Raw genomic sequence first — 19,425 nt, forward strand, 5'->3', positions numbered from 1 at the left:
AAAATAGACAAGAAACTTTTGGCTAAGCAGAATGAGAATGGGCTAATCTTATCAGATATTCAAATATATACTAATTAAATCAGTTTGGTTCTGGCAAATTAACAGACCAATTAATGGAACAAAATGGTAAGTCTTAATATTGACCCATATGCACATGAGATTTGGTATATAGTACAGCAATATGTGAACTGTGAACTTCCAAATGTTCAAGCTGGTTTTCAAAAAGGCAGAGGAACCAGAGATCAGATTGCCAACATCCACTGGATCATCGAAAAAGAAAGAGAATTCCAGGAAAACATCTATTTCTGCTTTTTTGACTATGCCAAAGCCTTTGACTGTCTGGATCACAATCAACTGTGGAAAATTCTGAAAGAGATGGCAATACAAGACCACCTGACCTGCCTCTTGAGAAACCTGTATGCAGGTCAGGAAGCAATAGTTAGAATTGGACATGGAACAACAGACTGGTTTCAAATAGGAAAAGGAGTATGTCAAGGCTGTGTATTGTCACCCTGCTTATTTAACTTATATGCAGAGTACATCATGAGAAATGCTGGACTGGAAGAAACACAAGCTGGAATCAAGATTGCTGGGAGAAATATCAATGACCTCAGATATGCAGATGACACCACCCTTATGGCAGAAAGTGAAGAGGAGCTAAAGAGCCTCTTGATGAAAGTGAAAGAAGAGAATGAAAAAGTTGGCTTAAAGCTCAACATTCAGAAAATGAAGATCATGGCATCTGGTCCCATCACTTCATGGGAAATAGATGGAGAAACAGTGGAAACAGTGTCAGACTTTATTTTGGGGGGCTCCAAACTCACTGCAGGTGGTAACTGCAGCCATGAAATTAAAAGACACTTACTCCTTGGAAGAAAAGTTATGACCAACCTAGATAGCATATTGAAAAGCAGAGACATTACTTTGCCAACAAAGGTCCGTCTAGTCAAGGCTATGGTTTTTCCAGTGGTATTGTATGGATGTGAGAGTTGGACTGTGAAGAAAGCTGAGCACCTAAGAATTGCTGCTTTTGAACTGTGGTGTTGGAGAAGACTCTTGAGAGTCCCTTGAACTGCAAGGAGATCCAACCAGTCCATTCTGAAGGAGATCAGCCCTGGGTGTTCTTTGGAAGGAATGATGCTCAAGCTGAAACTTCAGTACTTTGGCCACCTCATGCGAAGAGTTGACTCATTGGAAAAGACTCTGATGCTGGGGGGTATTGGGGGCAGGAGGAAAAGGGGACGACCGAGGATGAGATGGCTAGATGGCATCACTGACTCAATGGACGTGAGTCTGAGTGAACTCCAGGAGACGGTGATGGAGAGGGAGGCCTGGCGTGCTGCGATTCATGGGGTTGCAAAGAATCAGACATGACTGAGCGACTGAACTGAGCTGAACAAATATATGAAGTTAATATGTGATAGAAGTAGCATTTTATACCAAGGAAGGAGAGATTTGTTACTTGTTCAACAAAGTAGATCTTTATCTCAGTTCTTACACAGAAAGAAATTCCAGATATATTAGAAAATTAAAATGGAAGAGAATTGGAACAAAGACTTATTGCAAGAAAACATGGGAAATTTTTGAAATATAATCTAATCTTGAAGATCTTTCTAATGATTATATGAGGCTGATCTTGGGTGGCCTTGACCTGCCATGGCTTGAACTGGAGCTTAGCTTTCCAGGCAGAGATTGGGTCGCAATGGAGAGAGAACCAGATCCTAGCCACTAGACCAGTGGTCAGTGACAAAGGCCCTGGCCCTTCAGGAAAGAATTTCCACAAGGGAGGAAAGTAGTGAAGCAAGTATTTATTAGGAGGAAAAGAGAGGATAGTACCTGTGGAGAGACACACAGCACACAGGTGAACTCACACACAGAGAGAGGGATAGACGTCCCCTTGTGGTAGTTTAAGCCACTTATATGGGACACTCCTTCTGAGTTTTCTTTGGCCAGTCATTTTGGTTTGCCTGGTTCATAGCCTATATCTGGGCTTCCTTGGTGGCTCAGTTAATAAAGAATCCACCTGCAACACAGGAGACCTGGGTTCAATCCCTGGGTTGGGAAGATCTCCTGGAGGAGAGCAGGTAACCCACTCCAGTACTCTTGCCTGGAGAATTCCCATGGGCCGAGGAGCCTGGCGGGCTGCAGTCCATGGGGTCACAGAGTCAGACACGACTGTGACTGAGCACAGCACAGCTCTGTCCATATTTGGTATATCTCAGGATCCTCCCTTGTGTGTGCATGCATCTCTTGACATCACAACTGTTTGACCAACAAGGAGCATGTGTGGCCAGGGAGGTCTTCCGACTTGAGAATGAGAAATACATTGTATGGGCAAAGCCCAGCCGCCTCCCTTAATTGTCCTGCTATTCTCACCTTGGAGTTTCCTCCACAGGGAATGGGGTGGGGCGGCATCTACCTCCTGCCTCGAGGCCATCAATCAACATACTGATATTTTCTATTTGCTTAACGATACAATCAAAAAAAGTAAAAAGTATAAATTAACTATGGTTGCCAGCATATCACTACCAGAGAGCTGATTTCTTTGATATATAAACAGCTTGTATAAATCAATTCTAAAAACCAAATGAGAAAAAATTCTCCCCCTTCTATGGAAAGTGGTATGAGAAATCCAACACTGGGCTTACCTCTGGGAAGGGGAACTACAGAAACCAGGAGTGGGAGAGATTTCCTCTTTACTTTGTACTGTGGGGTTTTTATAATACCTTGAGCACAAGTAGTTACCAAATAAAGAAGATGAGAGAAAGACAGATTGGGCACCGAGTACTTTTTGAAGCTGGAAGCTTCAAAATCTGTTTTCCCCAGTTCCCCTTGCTGCCTGCCACCAACCTGTACAAGTAGGAGAAGAGAGGGAAGAAAACGAAAATAGAAATAGTTACATGCATCCCCACTGCCTTCTGTTTTTTTTTTTTTTTCTTTAAATACATTTACCATTAGCAGAGGCTTCCCTGGTAAGCTCAGATGGTAAAGAATCTGCCCACAATGTGGGAGATGTGGGTTTGATCCATGGATTGGAAAGATCCCCTGGAGAAGGGAACAGCAATCTACTCCAGTATTCTTGCCTGGAGAATCCCATGCGCAGAAGAGCCTGGCTGGCAACACAGTCCATGGGGCCGCAAAGAGTCAGACACAACTCAGCAACTGACACACACATAACCATTAGCAGCTTTTGTCTAAAGGACCTATGGGAAATGTCTTGCTCTGCTCACCACAGGATAGGCCAATACATCTGAGACAAGGTATTGAGACAAAGGGACTTTATTTGGGAGCTGGCTGTCAGAGAAGATGGCAGCGTAGAGCCTCAAAATAACCACTTGTCAAGGCCTGGATGGTTCTTTTAGGGATCAGAGATGGGGCAGGAGGTGAGGAAACAAACAAACAAAAAAACCATTTACTTCTTGCAGACAGCTCCTAGAGCAGCAAACCTCAGGCAGGGGGATGTGTTAGTTTCACTTCCAGACAATCCTTCCCTGGTGGGCAGGGTCAGGCTATCTCCCCAAGGCAGGCCATGATGTATGCCTACAGTAACAAAAGTGGCTAGATTAGGGATCAAGTCACAGAAGCAAATTCAGTAAGAATTCAAAATTAACCCTTCCTGATGACATATCTTCTAAATGCTGAAGGACTTTGTATTTCCAGGCTTAATAGATTGCTTTGTGTGTGTGTGACTCAAGAGGAGTTTGATCTTGCCATCCCTCACAAGGCCTCTCTTCATATCACTTTCCATCTTGCCTGAAAAGCATTCCTGCTCAGATTTTACTTATGGGAAAAATAAGTAAGTTCTCTAGAGGAAATGATGGACTTGGAACTATTTCCTAGTGTTTTTCTAGGATTTTAGAAATGCTACATAGCTTAGAGCTACTGAAATTTGATGTACTCTCTTGTTACTGAGGATTAAAAAGATGACATGTGTGTGTCTGACTCTGTGACCCCATACACTGCAGCCTTCCAGGCTCCTCTGTCTGTGGGATTCTCCAGGCAAGAATACTGGAGTGGGTTGCCGTGCTCTCCTCCAGGGGATCTTCCCAACCCAGGGATCAAACCCGCGTCTCCTTTGTCTCCTGCATTGGCAGGTGTATTCTGTACCACTAGCGCCACCTGGGAAGCCTGAAGGATGACATGGCTCACCTCTAGTTTAAATGGTGTTTTTGCTCTAGTGAGAGATGTTCCTTCTTTACAGTAGAGAAGAAGGTAAGACCTTTTTCCTTATTAATGGTATTGGCACAGCTGTGTCACATGCAAAGCTGATAGATGTATACAAGACACTGGCTTCAAGGTGGAGCAGCTGGAATTGAAACTTCTTAGTGTGCTCTTGCCTGGAAAATCCCATGGGTGGAGGAGGCTGGTAGGCTGCAGTCCATGGGGTCCCTAAGAGTCGGACATGACTGAGCGACTTCACTTTCACTTTTCTCTTTCATGCATTGGAGAAGGAAATGGCAACCCACTCCAGTGCTCTTGCCTAGAGAATCCCAGGGACGGGGGAGTGTGGTGGGCTGCCTTCTCTGGGGTCGCACAGAGTCGGACACGACTGAAGCAACTTAGCAGCAGCAGCAGCAGCAGTGCACTCTAGCTTTCCCCCTCATCTTATAGGAATATCAGCCTGTGTTTGGATTTTCCAGGCATTTAAAATCACTGGAAAGGACATGTCTACTACTTAGAGTCTCGTTTTCCAAAACTGTCTTCAAAAACATGGTCATGCTCCCTGTAAGTGAAGTTACCAGATATGTTCTCCTGCAGAGGAGGAATCCATATAAAAGGTCCAGTTCGTGATTTAGATACTTCAGCTCTTTTTCCAGGAGTATCTCAGCTAATTTCCTGCACCTTAGTAAGTCTGTGATTTCTTTAGCTTCTTTACACCAATTCCAAGTCCACATCCTGCCAGGAAAAGCAGTGAACATGGGTCATTACAATCCTTACAAAAACATATTCAGATTTGAAGAACTGGGGTCCAAGGTGAGAAGTATATTTCTACTTTGGGGAAAATAAGTTCTGATATCTTCTGTTCCTGCAGAAAATGTCTCTCACTGGCTCTCTGCAGGGTTTTACCTAACAGCTCATTATGGGGCTGTTATTTGGCCCCCTGAAGATTGTTGTGTTCTGTGGGCTTCCTGGCTTGTAGCTCTTGGAGAAAATTGTTCCATGTCATTGTTATATAGCTCATAATTGGTTTAGGCCCATATTTTATAGTTCGTCAGGCCGGCAGGTTTTGGATGCATGAGTAGCAAAGAATATATATAGATTTTCAAGTGCATTCTACATTCGTAGCATTTTCTGTATATTTAGAAGGTGCTTGACCATAAAGTGACATTTTATCTGGGTATTGTGTTGATAGTTATAAAAAATTCTGTATATCCCCTTAGTTCCAGCATTCATGTGGAAGTTGAACTATACTAAGTATAAAGAAACCATTATCTCCAGGGCAGACCAGCAAAGGTCTTCAGAATGTACATAAAATCATAGCTTAAACTTGTCACAAAATTCACATTTCTTAAATTTTCACTTTCTATCAATATCTTCCCTAGTTTTCATATTCCCAACCCATATTCTTCATTTTCAATCTGTTTATGTTCAGGTGTCCCAGTGGGAACAGAATGGTGCTTGCAGACTTAATCAGATTATTCAGGCATTTGATTTAATTACATCATTAAAATAAGTAAAAATATCAGATGAACTTGTTTGGGTTTGTCTACTTTGTTTTTATTATTGCTAATATTATTTTTTGACACAAACGTATCTAAATCTCAACAAATAGAATGGATTGAAAAAGGAAATCATGCTTTATTCTTTTGGTAGTATATTTCCCACCTGTCTCTCTCTTATATACACTCAACTCTTCTTGAAACTACCAAATTATTAATGCTTCTGCCACTAAAATACACATACTCCACTCAGATAGTTTTTGACTGTATATCCCAGAACAAACTTGCAGTCATAATTTCCTTCCCATGTACAGTGACCCATCACTAATTATTTAACTCAGTATATTAAAATATGTTTTTAGTTTGCCTATCTGAGCAATGAAAGGGTTAATAATATTGAACAATGAATTAATAATGATAGCTACTGTTTATTGAGAAGTTATTTTAACCAACACTATAGTGGACAGTTTATATATATATATAAACATGTATAAATAAATAAATATATATATATATATGCTGTGCTTAGTCGCTCAGCCATGTCCAACTCTTTGTAACCCAATGAACTGTAGCCTGCCAGGCTCCTCTGTCCATGGGAATTCTCCAGGCAAGAATACTGGAGTGGGTTGCCACGCTCTCCTCCAGGGGATCTTCCCAACCCAGGGATCAAACCCAGGTCTCCTGCATTGCAGACAGATTTTTTTACCATCTGAGCCACCAGGGAAGCCTATGCATGTATAAGTGTGTGTGTGTGTGTGTGTGTGTATAAAACAGCTTTATCCCTAAGAAGATATTAAAGTCAGACACAGATGCTATCACTGATGTAACCCTATTGGTATTATCCTCATTTTACAGGCAAGGAAACTGAGGCTCCAAGACGATGAACCAGTTTTCTAAGGATAGTTGTTAATCGATATGCAGGGATTCAAGTTCCCTCAGTCTTCTGCCACCAGTGTACTGCTGCTGCTGCTGCTAAGTCGCATCAGTCGTGTCCGACTCTGTGCAACCGCGTAGATGGCAGCCCAACAGGCTCCCCCGTCCCTGGGACCCTCCAGGCAAGAATACTGGAGTGGGTTGCCATTTCCTTCTCCAATGCATGAAAGAGAAGTTGCTCAGTCGTGTCCGACTCTTAGCGACCCCATGGACTGTAGCCCACCAGGCTTCAGAGGAGCCTTGTGGGCTACAGTCCATGGGATCGCTACTGGATCCCCTCTATTCAGGACAGGTTTTGTCATTTTACACATGGAGGAGCCAACATAACCAAAGTTTAAAACAACACATCCAAAGTTTCATGGCTATCAAGTGATGAAGCAAGGATGTGAAGTCTTGTCTTTCTGATTTCAAGGCCAACGTGCAAAACCATTATGCTACACATTAAAAAATGATTTCTATTCTATCCTTATTTTTTAAATTTTAATATGATTGAGCTATCAGTCACCCATAGGCATTTTCTCTTTCAACTCTGGGAAGTATGTAGATTAGAAATACTCTTCTGAAAAAGTTTCAAATGTCTCTACAGGGAAGAAAGTCCTAAAACTGTTCTAGCTTGAACAGAAAATATTTCCATCTGTCACATTTGTGGATACCACATGGGGTTTTTATATAATGCTTTTGTTTGGTCCTGAAGGCATAGATTAATTTTTACTTCCCTTTGGCAGATAGCCTCACCGTCTGGCAACTTGTTAAACCTTGAGATAAGAATAAAAATTCAAGCAAAAAAGTAAGACGATATCAAGTATATTTAAAATAATAGGCAGACTTCAGCTGAGAAGATGAAGAGAAACCATGGAGCAAGAACCCTTGTGAAACAGTGAGAAATAATGATGACTTTGAATCTGTGTGGCAAACTCCTACTGATGCACCAGGTGTCCATGACCTGCTGCTGCTTCTTGGAAGCCTCCCTGATTCCTCCACATAGTATGGAAGAGCATTCTGTTATAACTCCATCAGAGCTTTTCATTCATTCAAGTTTAAATGTATACTTTGAGTTCCCACTGGACTCCATACTCTTTGAAATCAGAGACTGAGTGTTATTATCTTTGAATCCCTAGTACCTCGCATATTTCAGTTGTACTTAAGCTTTCATCAAGGCAGTTCACAGTCAACAGATAAACTTGCTGAACACTAATTACATTCTAGGCACTGTGTGAGGCCTTGGAAGATAGCATGAAAAATAATAGAAAAAAAGGGCGTCTAACCAAGAATGAACATTGGACTTGGAGTCGGAAAACTTGAATTCCAGTCTTATTTTCTGCTACTTCATTGTTGGATCTTAAACAACATTCTTGGTTCTTAGTTGGCTAGAAGGAATGTCCAGATTCAGAGTCTTCTAAAGCTTTTAACTCTCCAAATCTAGTTACTTACCATTACCTCAGATATAAGGATATGAATGCATCTAGAATCACATCTGGTGGATAGTAGGCTCATGCGTGGTCAAAATAGTAGGTCAGTATGGTCAACAGAAGCTTAAGTGTACAGGAATAAACTTCCATGAGGGTGTAAATATTAAAAGCCAGATTTAGGGCTATGAAAAGCAAATCTAGGATGTGCTTAAACTTGTTAAAAAAAAAAAGAGTAAAGGACAACAGAAATAAGGTTTTTAGAATTACAATCAGAGCAAGAATAGGAGAGGAGAAGCCTGATGGTTAGATGCGATGGTATAGTGTTGATATGCAACACAGAGGCAGAAATCTTCTTTGTCAAGGAGAAAGAGCTTTTGACTGAGATGTGTAGAATAAAAATGGTACGGAGGGGATATGAGCTCAAGGTGATGAGTAGATGGTAATGGAGTCCCTGAAACAATGCAAGAGTCTACGTCTCTAGCAAGAAAGGTAGCCAATAAGATTGAATTCCTACTGATGATTTCTGAGATCTCCAATGAATGGGTTTGATCACAAAGGCCTGGAGATGGCCCAATAGCATCCTGCTTTGCACAGTGAAGAAGCAAGCATGTTGTGTGAAGTTGAAGCTGCTGATCTAATAGCTAGCAGTTTTGCTAGCAAAACTGTAACTGATTTATGAACACTGAAAATGAAAAATAGGATAATTGATATACAGCTAACAGTTCAGTTCAGTTCAGTCGCTCAATCGTGTCCGACTCTTTAACACCCCATGAATCACAGCACGCCAGGCCTCCCTGTCCATCACCAACTCCCGGAGTCTATCCAAACCCATGTCCATCAAGTCAGTGATCCCATCTGGTCATCTCATCCTCTGTCGTCCCCTTCTCCTCCTACCCACAATCCTTCCCAGCATTAGGGCCTTTTCCAGTGAGTCAACCCTTAGCATCAGGTGGCCAAAGTATTGGAGTTTCAGCTTCAACATCAGTCCTTCCAATGAACACCCAGGACTGATCTCCTTTAGGATGGACTGGTTGGATCTTCTTGTAGTGCCAGGGAGTCTCAAGAGTCTTCTTCAGCACCACAGTTCAAAAGCATCAATTCTTCGGTGCTCAGCTTTCTTCATCGTCCAATTCTAATGTCCATACATGACTACTGGAAAAACCATAGCCTTGACTAGACGGACCTTTGTTGGCAAAGAATGTCTCTGCTTTTTAATATGCTGTCTAGGTTGGTCATAACTTTCCCTTCAAGGAGTAAGCGTCTTTTAATTTCATGGCTGCAATCACCATCTGTAGTGATTTAGGAGCCCCCCAAAATAAAGTCTGACCTTGTTTCCACTGTTTCCCCATCTATTTGCCATAAAGTAATGGGTCGATGATCTTAGTTTTCCAAATGTTGAGCTTTAAGCTAACTTTTTCATTCTCCTCCTTTGCTTTTTTTAAAATATAAATTTATTTATTTTAATTGTCCTTCTTCACTTTCATCAAGAGGCTTTTTAGTTCCTCTTCACTTTCTGCCACAAGGGTGGTGTCATCTGCATATCTGAGGTTATTGATATTTCTCCCGGCAATCTTGATTCCAGCTTGTGCTTCTTCCAGCCCAACATTTCTCATTATGTGCTCTGCATATAAATTAAATAAGCAGGGTGACAATATACAGCCTTGATGTACTCCTTTTCCTATTTGGAACCAGTCTGTTCCATATCCAGCTCTAACTGCTGCTTCCTGACCTGCATACAGATTTCTCAAGAGGCAGGTCAGGTGGTCTGGTATTCCCATCTCTTTCAGAATTTTCCACAGTTTATTGTGATCCACACAGTCAAAGGCTTTGGCATAGTCAATAAAGCAGAAATAGATGTGTTTCTGGAACTCTCTTGCTTTTTCGATGATCCAGCAGATGTTGGCAATTTGATCTCTGGTTCCTCTGCCTTTTCTAAAACCAGCTTGAACATCAGGAAGTTCACGGTTCATGTATTGCTGAAGCCTTGCTTGGAGAATTTTGAGCATTACTTTACTAGCATATGAGATGAGTGCAATTGTGCAGTAGTTTGAGCATTCTTTGGCATTGGCTTTCTAAAAGCTAAAAGTTAACCCAAACTAATTTTGTTGTTGTTGTTTTGGGTTATTTACAGAAGAATATCTGTCAGCTTGTCATTTCACAAAATCATATCTCTTGGGAGAATATGGAAGCACCGAGTGTAGCTGACTCTCTTGCTAGACTTATTTATAACTAGTTGAATGACCGCCTAAAAAAAATAGCTGCTATATTCTTCAGGCCAGGATGCATATTTTGAGACCTATATCTACTCTAGTACCAGATACCAGTTTTTACTTGTTACTTGAATGAATATCTATATAAATTAAAAATGCCCACTTAGGATGAAGTCTCTAGTGGAATATCACAGGGTGTAATTCAAGTTTCAGAAGTTTGGATGAAGCCTTGGATCCAGAGAGATGGATTAAAAAAAAAAAAACAAAAAAAACCTCTGTGCCTAGGTTAACAAAGTGAAATTTAGTGTAGAAAACTTCTTCACTTGGATCTTTGAGAAAAGTCCCAGCCCTATTCTCTCCAGGATGGTAGAGAAAGGAGGAGAGTTGGGGTGGTGATTGGTTTGTTCTGAGTCTACTCCATCATAGGCTGAAAGGGATCTAGACAGATGTGAGAGGTCAATGCTCACCCAAGGACACACCTTCACTCTCATCTATTCCCAATAAAAATGGAAATGGAAGTCAGCTGGTTCATAGTCACCGTTCTAAAGGAGGCTTCCTAGGTGGCATCGTGGTAAAGAATCCTGCCAATGCAGGAGATGCAGTTCCATCCCTGGATTGGGAAGATCCCCTGGAGAAGGCTAGGGCAACCCATTCCAGTATTCTTGCCTGGAAAATTCCATGGACAGAGGAGCCTGGTGGGCTGTCCATGGGATTGCAAAGAGGACACAACTGAGCAACTGAGCGTGCAATCACTGTTCTAAAGGTACAAAACATTCTTTAGGGTCTGGTGTTCTGATAGAAACAGGAACCAAAGTAAGAAAAATGGGCAGGTAAAGAAGACCTCAAGTGAAAGCAAATGTGGAGGCCCATGTCATCTCAAATTCTATAAGAGCACAGGCTTTGTAGCCACCTCTGAGCTGTGCAACCTTAGGCAACTTACCCAGACTCCCTGAGCCTTAGTTTTCTCATCTGTAAAATAGATATCATAATGATTGTGTCTACTTCCAGAACTGCTGTGATAATAAATATGTTCTTATGCCAAAGCACTTAGAATGGCGCCTGACTGTGACCAGTGTGTTAGCTATTATTACTATTATTATTATTAAAGCCTAGAAGGATGCTATGGTTTGTTATGGTAAGAAGACTGTAGTTTACAGGATCGCTATTCTCCCATCCCTTCACCTCCAGCCAAAAAAAAAAAAGTGGTAAAATGTAGAATGGTGGAGATGTGACTTTGCAGAATAAATAAACAAGTAGACTCAGGCTATTTTGTGTATACTGAATACTTTGGATCAAGTTGACAGTGCAGTTTGACACTGCTGAGGCCTGTGTATTCACCGCTTCTAGATTTTATAGTTTCCCTAGGTTTCTATGGTTTTTCCAGTAGTCATGTATGGATGTGAGAGTTAGACTATAAGGAAAGCTAAACGCCGAAGAATTGGTGCTTTTGAACTGTGGTGCTGGAGAAGATTCTTGAGAGTCCCTTGGACTGCAAGGAAATCAAACCAGTCCATCCTAAAGGAAATCAGTCCTGGGTGTTCATTGTTAGGACTGATGCTAAAGCTGAAACTCCAATACTTTGGCCACCTGATGTAAAGAGTTGACTCATTTGAAAAGACCCTGATGCTGGGAAAGATGAAAGGCAGGAGGAGAAGGGGACGACAGAGGATGAGATGGTTGGATGGCATCACCGACTTGATGGACATGAGTTTGAGTAAACTCCGGGAGTTGGTGATGGACAGGGAGGCCTGTCATGTTGCAGTCCATGGGGTCGCAGAGTCGGACACGACTGAACGACGGAAATGAACTGACCTGGACTGAACTGTGATTTTTCCAATATCAACTCCTCATGTACAAGTTGAGATTAATTTTCCCTAGATGACAACAAATGTGTTTTGCATCTTCCTCTAACTCCACAAGCATGAGTCTAGCATTCAAGCATTTGGGAATGACTATTGCTACCTTTCAAGTCCTGGCCCTCCATCTCTCTAGGCCAGCCCTGCCCCGCCCCCCTTTTCCTCTATCAACTTTAGGAATAGAAAATGGCATCATAAGGAGAAAATGTTTTAACAAGTTGGGGACGACTCGAAATGTATATGGAGTGGGAATTCACCATGGTTGCTTTTAAACCAGATGCAAGCCTTTGGCCCTTGTTTTCATTCCCTCCCTTGGTGCTGCGTGCTAAGGCCAGCCAGAGCTATGTTCCCCAGTCTTTCTTTCTTTCTTGACCTTCTCTGAAACTCCTTTCACTTGCTGTTATCACTCTGATGAATGTTAGAATGCTGTCATCTGTATGAAGCCTGCTGTAAAAGTCCTACCTGATTGAAATTTTTATTCTAGGGGTTACCACATTCTGTTCTATGTAGATATACCAGCCCCTTCATTAGCTTTCAAGCTCTTTGAAGCAGTGACTGAGTGTGTGCATTTTTGCTTTTCCTTTAGGGTCAGTTTGGGGCTCTGAATCCTGAAAGAAGCTCATTTAGTGTTGAATCGTTTTGAATGGAATTGAGGGAGTACATTGACATCCAACCTGAACTTGCTAACCCTTGGGTGTCTTGGTGCCTCTGGCTGGCTGGTCAGGGTGGTCTGGCTGAAGAAACTGTGTGAGCTTTTATTTCCCCCTCACTCTAGACTTAATTTCTGTACTCCTCCAGGTGTCTTTCCTCCTCTCAGTCACACTGTTATTCAGCCTGTGCTTTCTCTCCCTGTCCTGTCTAACCAGCTTTGCTTCTTCCTAAAAGAACCCAGTCCCTCACTGCTCTTTTCCAGCTTCCTCTCCTCATCTGTATTTCTCAAAATATTTTTTTTCTCTTCCATCCCCTTTTTCTTTGTCAACTTTAGGAATAGAAAATTGCATCATAAGGAGAAAATGTTTTAACAATTTGGGGAGGACTCGGAATGTATATGGAGTGGGAATTCACCGTGGTTGTTTTTGTACCAGATGCAAGCCTTTTGCCCTTGTTTTCATTCTATTCAGAAAGATTTCAGACTAAATCCTTATCCTCCTAAATGGAAATAACTGAGTTAGATGGCTGCTATCTAATCTAAGCATTTTTTTTCAAACACTCGAACTGGTATTTGGTTCAAGAAAACATAGATGGACACAGCTTTGTTTTACCCAAGGTTTTGCGCATGTCTTCAACTGTAGTGTGCATACTTTGATAAACTTCGTAGGCTAGAGCTGTGGGTTAGATCATGGTTTGTTCTTCCAACATTCAACTATTTTAATCCAAGCTATAATTCCAATGAAGGCTGGATTTATTCACCAGCTTGTTCAGCTAACTAAAACTGTGGGTACCATCCACCACCACGTTATTTAAACACAATTCAGAAATCATAAATAGAAATCCAAAAGGAGAGCTTGATTTCACAAGACAGAATTTGATACTGTGAAGAAACTCTTGTAGAAATTTGCCAGGGACCTTGCGGGTCTTAAAATATTCTCTGCTTTCTACTAGCCAGATTTGGCAGCTTGAGAACTATTCATTATACGTAATAACAAATATTTTACCAACTCACAAAATGTTGCTTTTTGTTTTGGCATTGCATTTGTTCAAATTTTAAACTAGGAAAGTTAGTACAGTAATCCTGTGGTCATACAGAAATCTCAGGAGAAGTATTATTCCCATACTGAGCATTTTAGCAAATATTTCTTGACACTAACTATGTGTAAGGTATTATATCAAATATTCCTGGTAACAAAAATGAGAGTTAAACTTGATATTTGACCACAAGTAGTGGAAGAACTAAGACACTGTAATATGGCGAGTGCCATAGAACATTTGCTAAAATGCTCTGAGGCATGAACTCATGTGGGATTTGCTTAGCCAGAGGAGGCTTTATAAAGAAATGGAATATTAGCTTTATAGATTAGCCAGAGGATAATATGTGAAATATGTGAAAGAGGTAAAGAAGGATCTAGACAGACGAAACATTATTAATGAAGTCTCAGAAACATTCTATGGAGTATAGGCAGTATGGTTTGGTTTTAGTTTTACATAACTGAAAGAGAGTAATTGGAGATGAAGCTAAATTCCATGGGTGTGAAAACCCAGATTAAAACTTTGGTGAGTAGTGAGAAATATTTTACTTATTCTTCCACTCTTTAAACAACTTCAGAACCATATTTTTAGATAATTAATCTAAGCTTGATTATGGAGGAAGAGAAATGGAGTTTGGAAGACCAGTTGAGAGATTATTATAATAGTCTCAGTTCATTTCAGTTCAGTTCAGTCACTCAGTTCAGTTCAGTTCAGTTCAGTCACTCAGTTCAGTTCAGTTCAGTTCAGTCGCTCAGTCGTGTCCGACTCTTTGCGACCCCATGAATCGCAGCACGCCAGGCCTCCCTGTCCATCACGAACTCCCGGAGCACTCAGACTCACATCCATCGAGTCAGTGATGCCATCCAGCCATCTCATCCTCTGTCGTCCCCTTCTCCTCCTGCCCCAAATCCCTCCCAGCATCAAAGTCTTTTCCAATGAGTCAACTCTTCGCATGAGATGGCCAAAGTACTGGAGTTTCAGCTTTAGCATCATTCCTTCCAAAGAAATCCCAGGGCTGATCTCCTTCAGAATGGACTGATTGGATCTCCTTGCAGTCCAAGGGACTCTTAAGAGTCTTCTCCAACACCACAGTTCAAAAGCATCAATTCTTTGGTGCTCAGCCTTCTTCACAGTGCAACTCTCACATCCATACATGACCACTGGGAAAACCATAGCCTTGACTAGATGGACCTTAGTCGGCAAAGTAATGTCTCTGCTTTTGAATATGCTATCTAGGTTGGTCATAACATTTCTTCCAAGGAGTAAGCATCTTTTAATTAGTAAGTGTTCATAAGAATAGCACTAAGCAGGGAAGAACAGGATTGGAATGAAGGAGCAGAATTCAGAGACATTCTATAGTGAAAATTTTTAGGACTTAGAACCTGATTAGAAGATAAGAGGCAGAAGAAAAGGAGGACTTAAAGATAACTATGAAGAGTCAAGCACAAGAACTGAGGCCATTGAAAAAGTCAGACTTCAATTGGTAGGGTAGAAGGTGAGTCCACCCCTGTGTGGTATGATATGGAGGGGGAGCTCAACTTTGCTGGAGAAGCATGATTGTGCGTAAATATGTTCCCCAATGAGGAGTTGGAAATGTGAAACTAAAACTCAGGCTACAGTTCAAAATACAGACTTGGGACTCATTAGCATTAAGGAAATAGTGAACGATGTAGGAGGGAATATGAATGCCAAGGGAGAGCGTAAAGAGAAGATGGTCACGGACAGGACACTTGGGGGAAGCTTGTCTATTTTTAGGGGAGGAAAAATAAGCCCAAATCGAAATAGTCAGTGAGGTCAGGAAAGAGCCATGAAGACATAGTATCATAAAAAAAGCTGGACAAGAGCGAGTTTCAAGAAGGGAGGGCTCGGGTAATATCATGGAAACAGAGAAGTCAGGAAGATGAGGATTGAGCAGGAGAAATTAAATTTGATAGTTGAGAGTTCATGGGTGACTTTTGCAAGAGTAGTCTTAGAACTGTGAGCTGATGGAATGTATTCTATTTGTAAACCTAAGGTTTGTTTGGGGCCTATTAGGTGTTCTGGATGTTTCCATTTCTTTAAAATAATAGATAATGAAGGATGGTGTGTGTCTGTGTGTGTAAGAGAGAGAGAAAAAAAGAGAGAATACGTATATCTTGTGACCAGGAAACCGTTTTATAATTTTAAGCAATAAAATATAATTTTAACTGATAAAGTTACTTAAGGAAAATGGACCTTGAGCTCACATTTCCTTAATAATAGAAACACTAATTCAGCCAAAAAAGGAAATCTCTAGAATTTTATATTAGCCGATAAACAAAACTTCTACCCAAATTATGTTGATTAAAAAGACATTCTTCTGCCCCATTGCATTACATGAGACAGCAACAACAAAAATATAGAAACACTTGCTGAAATGATGAGCGTACCTCAGAACATAGATTTATCATCTTTTTCTCTTCTTTCCAGAATAAAAGACTGAGCTATGATAGCAACTGGTGGAGTGATAACTGGCCTGGCCGCCTTGAAAAGGCAAGACTCTGCCAGATCACAGCATCATGTCAACCTTAGCCCGTCGCCTGCTGCCCAGGAGAAGAAACCAGTCAGGCGTCGACCTCGGGCCGATGTTGTGGTTGTTCGAGGCAAAATCCGGCTTTATTCCCCATCTGGTTTTTTCCTCATTTTAGGAGTCCTTATCTCTATTGTAGGAATTGCAATGGCAGTCCTTGGATATTGGCCTCAAAAAGAACATTTTATCGATGCTGAGACGACTTTGTCAACAAACGAAACTCAGGTCATCCGGAACCAAGGCGGTGTAGTGGTTCGCTTCTTTGAGCAACATTTGCATTCCGATAAAATGAAAATGCTTGGCCCTTTCACAATGGGGATTGGCATTTTCATTTTCATTTGTGCTAACGCCATTCTTCACGAGAACCGTGACAAAGAAACCAAAATCATACACATGAGGGACATCTATTCTACAGTCATCGACATCCACACTCTGAGAATCAAGGAGCAAAAACACATGAATGGCATCTACACTGGTTTAATGGGAGAAACGGAAGTAAAGCAGAATGGGAGCTCCTGTGCTTCGAGACTGGCAGCAAATACCATTGCTTCTTTTTCAGGTTTCAGGAGCAGTTTTCGGATGGACAGCTCTGTTGAGGAGGATGAGCTCGTGGTGAATGAAAGCAAGAGTTTTGGGCATCTCGTGCCGCCTTTGCTCTCTGACAGCTCTGCCTCTGTTTGTGGCCTCTATCCGCCTCCTTCCAAGACAACTGATGATAAAACCAGTGGCCATAAGAAATGTGAAACCAAGTCAATTGTGTCATCGTCCATCAGCGCTTTTACATTACCGGTGATCAAACTTAATAATTGTGTGATTGATGAACCCAGTATAGATAACATCACTGAGGATGCTGATAACCTCAAAAGTAGGTCAAGGAATTTGTCAATGGACTCCCTTATGGTCCCTTTGCCCAATCCCAGTCAGCCCTTCCAGCCAGTCAGTCTGATGCTCCCAAGGAATAATTCCGTTGGGGAGTCATTGTCAAGTCAGTACAAGTCCTCTGTGGCCCTTGGACCTGGAGCTGGACAGCTCTTGTCTCCTGGGGCTGCTAGAAGACAGTTTGGTTCCAACACATCCTTGCATTTGCTCTCATCACACTCCAAATCCTTAGACTTAGAGCGGGGTCACTCCACATTAACCGTTCAGGCAGAACAACGAAAACATCCAAGCTGGCCTCGGTTGGATCGAAGCAACAGCAAAGGATATATGAAACTAGAGAACAAAGAGGACCCAATGGAGAGGCTGCTTGTGCCCCAAGCTGCAATCAAGAAGGACTTTACTAATAAGGAGAAGCTTCTTATGATCTCAAGATCTCACAATAATTTGAGTTTTGAACATGATGAGTTTTTGAGTAACAACTTGAAGCGGGGAACTTCTGAAACAAGGTTTTAATGTGGAAAACATATCTTATTTTACAAGGATATATATATTTTAAACCTATTTTCACTGGTATTTCCTTGTTAAAATTTTGGTTACCAACCTTTTTAATCAAACGGTTTGTAGTATATTAGACCTGGCTGCTTAACTGTGTAATGGAGATGGTTATATGTTTGGATTACTTATGATTGCAATACTCTGTATACTACGTGTGATTTTATTTTTTCCAAAAGCATGGTCTCTTTTATTAATATGAATACAAAATACTTCCATCCAAATTAAAGTTCCTTTTTTTTTTTTTTACTTTAAAGTTCTTTCATCGATGATCATATTCTTTCATCTCGATGATCACGCATAGAGCAAAGTGTCCAATTTAGAAAAGCCAGGGTACCAAAGTGTGGACTGGAAGTATAAATTCAATGCAAATCTTAGGTGTCATTTTCTGAAAAATTGCTTTAGGATTGGTTAAATTTTTAAAAGGCAAAATATCTGGCTTCTGTTCAAGCTAAATAATTGAATTGGTTGAACTTGTTTAGTTCTGTGTGCGTAACTGATATGAATTGGTAAAGTTGGTTGTGACTAGTGCCCTGAGCTTTAGGTAGGTTGTATTTTTTCAACATCAGTTCTATTTTAGTGATATTTTATTAAGAAAACATGTATTCAAGAGCTATGGCTGAGAATGCCAGATATTCTTAGGGGTAAGTATCAAAATGCTCTTAGCTTTAACTTTAGATATTCTGGATTGAAATTTCTTTGCAACTGACTTGAAAAATGAATGAACCAATTTAGTGTTTAGAAGTGCTCTCTTGAAATAATTATATATATGAAGAAAATGTTGACTAAATGAATGAAAATATATGCTAGTAAATGCTAACTAGTCTCAGTATCTTTCCCTAGCCATCTCTCTCCTCATCTAATATCCACTCATTCCTACATCCTTGTTTTCCCCTAATATCTCTTAGTTCCTGTTATTTGGAAGAAAATCAGCTAACCTTGACATTTCTTTTATCTTTGCATATCACTAAGTTGGTGGTTGAATAAAATTTAGTCCTTGGTACATTGCCTTGAAATTTATCTTGTTCTAGAAAGCCTTATGATAATTCCAAAGACTTTCTTATGGTATAATAAATATTTAGGATTAGGGTTCTCAGTTATTGAAGATAATAAATATTACAATAGATTTTCCACCAGGAAATTTTCATGGTTTCCATTAGGGTAACCGAATTTTAAAAAATTGTTTAATGGAACACTCAGGAAATTTTACAAGTTTTTCTCAATGTGTAAACATTTCTGAACATCAGTATTGCAGCTGTAGAAGAGGAAAAGGAAGATATCTCTGTATTTGTAATTCCCCACAATCCCACCTTGTATTGGCATCATGAACTTCCCTGGATTGAGGCACAGTGTTAATTGTTAGAACATCAAGCCTGTGTATTGTAATAGTGTGGGCTTAATATTTTATGATAAAGCATTTAATAAACCTCCAGTCTTAATATTAAGTGTGTGCTCTTCATACATTTGCTATTATTTTTGAATGAAATACATTTCTGCTTAAATTACTGTTTTTCAAACTTTCAGATACCTTCTACTGAAGGCGCTTGATACCCTAAACATCTGCCCTGGGTACTGTGGCTTCTTTATTTTCATTAACAAAAATTTTATTTTATTTAGATTAATGAGCTAGGCCCATCCACCTACTGAATTAAGGTATTTTGATATTTTGTTATTTGGATGTGATGCTTAATT

At 40.6% G+C, this 19,425-nt stretch overlaps 1 protein-coding gene across 2 annotated transcripts in view; it reads left to right on the forward strand.

Annotated features, from left to right (window-relative positions):
- TMEM200A (transmembrane protein 200A) overlaps window positions 1-19,175 on the forward strand; it is an 89,296-nt gene extending 70,121 nt beyond the window's left edge. For both annotated transcript variants that reach the window (XM_018053203.1, XM_018053205.1), the window contains one exon: window positions 16,203-19,175. In XM_018053203.1, the coding sequence (XP_017908692.1) occupies window positions 16,219-17,694 (1,476 nt within the window). In that variant the 5' untranslated portion in view covers window positions 16,203-16,218 and the 3' untranslated portion in view covers window positions 17,695-19,175. The remainder of the gene's footprint in view (window positions 1-16,202) is intronic.

The sequence above is a fragment of the Capra hircus genome, chromosome 9, assembly GCF_001704415.2.
Source record: "Capra hircus breed San Clemente chromosome 9, ASM170441v1, whole genome shotgun sequence".
Lineage (NCBI taxonomy): Eukaryota > Metazoa > Chordata > Mammalia > Artiodactyla > Bovidae > Capra > Capra hircus.